The following is a 3129-nucleotide window of genomic DNA, read 5'->3' as shown; positions in this document are numbered from 1 at the left end:
CTGATCACCCTCGCTGGGTGTTTAAGCGTCCAATAACAAGTCTTCTTGGGCGCAATTGGGTGAGCGCGTTCGACTATTATTCGAGAGGTGGGAAGTTTCGAGCCCTCCCCAGGGAGGATTAGGGAGTATATATTGCTTACATTCGGTTTTTTACTGCGTAGACATCGCATAACTACGAGCAAGAGCAGTACGGTGTCATGGAGGTTCTAGTCCCTCACCGATATATCTTAGAACCATCCAGAGGCGTTTTGGACGAAATCTATGGTGTGTAGTTCTATAACCCCACAATCAAATATATTTCAACCCTTCCTGCAGAAACGGGCAAAAAAAAAGGGAATACCAAAAAAAAAAAACACTACTCGTCCCTGGGAAGGCTCGAACTTCCAACCTCTCGATTAACAGTCGAACGCGCTAACCAATTGCGCCACAGAGACTTGTTACTGGACGATCCTAAACCACAGAGGTTATTATTAGTAAGCCATCTTAAAATGAGTGCCTCACACACATGCAATTAATAATTCTTCATTTCAACGAAAAACCAAACTGAGTTTCAGCGCCAAACCTTATTGGAAGGGGTTCCCTGGAGTGTATAGATCCTCGAGACAACCTTGGAAGCTAGTAGGCACGTTACGGCTTCGTCGCCTCCATTTCGACACCACGGACGAAAGATAGTATGAATGGGCTACATATTGCTCATTCCCCCGGGCCCTCTGCCGCGATTTTGCCACTACCACACAGCCAAATCAATACGGAGTAAACGAGCCTTTTAATTGACTTCAAGTTCCCAAGCTTAAACTGCGGGGAATAATAGCATCGCGCCATAGACGAACACGATGGCTAGCTGACTTTGGCCGTGCTATTCATCATTGGGTTAAATGGCATTACCGCCCCCCCAAGGACTTCAAGACTACCTGCTCCCGCCATCCCTAAGAAGATGGGAGATCTCTGATAGTGGCTAGTGGTGGGGCGCCGCAGTTCAAGTTGGATGAAGACTGGAGCTGGACGGGAAAACAAATGGAGTGCGGCGGTCCAGTTTGTTTCGCTCTGCCAACTTTTCCCTGTAGGTTGCAGAATCTTTATTGGATTAATCAAAGAACGATATTTCGCCTCGCCTCCGTCCAGTTCTTTATAGTATATTGACAGGCCCTTGTAGTTGTCAGCTTCGTTGTAAAAGTAGACAGCAGAATCCACGCCACCATCTTCCCTCCACTAGATATTCACCCCGCGATCAAGTTCCCTGCTATATAAGCCTCAATCAACCCCACATTTTCCTGGACTTCCAACACGCTCTATATCCATACTCTCGCCGATTTTGAATCTTAGAATCCCCCAAGCCAGTAAATAAATAAATAAATCAACAATGGACTTCGTCAACAAATTAACCAGCGGCAACAGCCAGGGCCACCATAACGAGCAATCGTCCTCAACCGACCACAAGAAAGAAAGCGGAGGATTCCTCTCCAGCATTAGCGACAAGCTCACCCATGCTGCCGGCGGCGGCAGGGAAAGCGAGAAAAATGAAGATATGCTTGATAAGGGTACGTTGAGTACAGTTTTTTGCAACCTTTTTATTGTTATTTTTAACTTCACCTTCTTTCCTGAGCCGAGCATTCATATCTTCTCAACTACTTGCCCCTTTCTCTTCTACCACACCTCGATCCACGTCGTTTTCTTTTTGTTTGTTTCAAATTGTTAGCTAATGTATGGGTGTGATTTGTAACAGGGGTCGACTTCGTCCAGGAACACGTCCTGGGCAAAGGTCCACAGGACAACGAGAGCGCGATAGAGCAGGCTAAGGACGAGAAGATCTCGGACTTTATTCGTGAACAATATAAGAATAAGACTGGTACGTGCGGCATGGGCCGCTTATGCATAATCATATGTATATATATATATATCAATTGCTGACATATATGGGTGTTGCTTCTAGGAAAGGAGTTTCCCGTCAAGGATAAGGAGACGCGGCTTGGCTGAAAGGAACTTGAAAGGACCCTCCTCCTTATATTCAAGGGGTTTAGGCAAGATGGGAGAGGGAGGACCACACGCGGCCTTGGGAAGAGGTAGCTGTGCACATGTCTGGGGATCGCGTTGGATAGGCCTATTTTCTCTTTTTTTTTTTTATGTGAAATGAGGACGGGTATGATTTACATTTCCAAGGGAATGCAGACCTTCCTATATACATCTGGCATTGGAAGGTGATATTATATAAGATATATTTAAAGAGCCTTTTTCCGTGACCTTTCCCATAATTATTCATTTGGGAGAGACTATGTTGTCTTATCGGATACCCCGTTGATGACGAACCTGGCTTCTATGACAAACCCCTCGGAGGACACTATTTTTTTTTTCGATTGTTTCTTGGATCCAAGTTGCAAGGGCAAGCTGATGTCAACAAGTACTGCGTTTTGTATGTCGACACACGACGGATCTCATTTGCGGGGGCGCCGCACGGGAGCGGCCTTCTGGTGAAGAGATAAGGGATGGACTTCAAGAGCACTGGAGGAGGTATGCATTAAACAAGCGGGTGATATTCCTGCTGTGCATCAGGGCCAGCATATGGCAGATCCATGACCGGGATATCAGATAAGAGCATTGTTGCTGAGGTTCTGCTGATGAAGGTACTGCGTACAAAAGGTACTAACAACAAATCAAAGAGTTCCGTGGTGATGGATGTAAAGTGACTCGACCCAAATAACCAGGCTGTGAAACGAGCCCAAAATCTGGATGTTTCCACAGAATCGAGGTTCCGGAGTTCAACCTTAAGTTTATTTTGATAACCACACAGTCGTATGTTGCCAGCTCCAGCATGCAGCGTCAACTGTTTATCCGTGCGACTTCTCAGCACCCCAAAAGGCCTTGTGCGTACCTTTTGTGGGTGCTGAGAAGTCGTACGGATAAACAGTTGACGCTGAATATAAAACGTGCTGTCGAGCGACTGTGTGGTTATCAAAATAAACTTAAGGTTGAACTCCGGAACCTCGATTCTGTGGAAACATCCAGATTTTGGGCTCGTTTCACAGCCTGGTTATTTGGGTCGAGTCACTTTACATCAATCACAACGGAACTCATTGATTCGTTGATAGTACCTTATGTACGCAGTACCTTCATCAGCAGAACCTCAGCAACAAT

General features: G+C 45.9%; 1 protein-coding gene and 1 non-coding gene across 2 annotated transcripts; one reads left to right on the top strand and one right to left on the bottom strand.

Annotated features, from left to right (window-relative positions):
- Window positions 1-360: 360 nt before the first annotated feature.
- Window positions 361-434, bottom strand: HCAG_09399. Its single transcript has one exon. It is a non-coding gene; the product is annotated as a tRNA-Asn (tRNA).
- Window positions 435-1360: 926 nt separating this feature from the next.
- HCAG_05889 (predicted protein) lies at window positions 1361-1974 on the top strand (the record flags this gene model as incomplete). The annotated part of the gene is made up of 3 exons (XM_001538234.1): window positions 1361-1538; window positions 1724-1846; window positions 1931-1974. The coding sequence occupies 3 exons, from the start codon at window positions 1361-1363 to the stop codon at window positions 1972-1974; spliced, it is 345 nt and encodes a 114-aa protein (XP_001538284.1).
- Window positions 1975-3129: the final 1155 nt, after the last annotated feature.

This window comes from Histoplasma capsulatum, genomic scaffold, assembly GCF_000149585.1.
Source record: "Histoplasma capsulatum NAm1 scaffold_7 genomic scaffold, whole genome shotgun sequence".
NCBI lineage: Eukaryota > Fungi > Ascomycota > Eurotiomycetes > Onygenales > Ajellomycetaceae > Histoplasma > Histoplasma mississippiense.
Note: the sequence above shows the minus strand (reverse complement) of the source record. Positions and strands in the feature narration are given on the sequence as shown.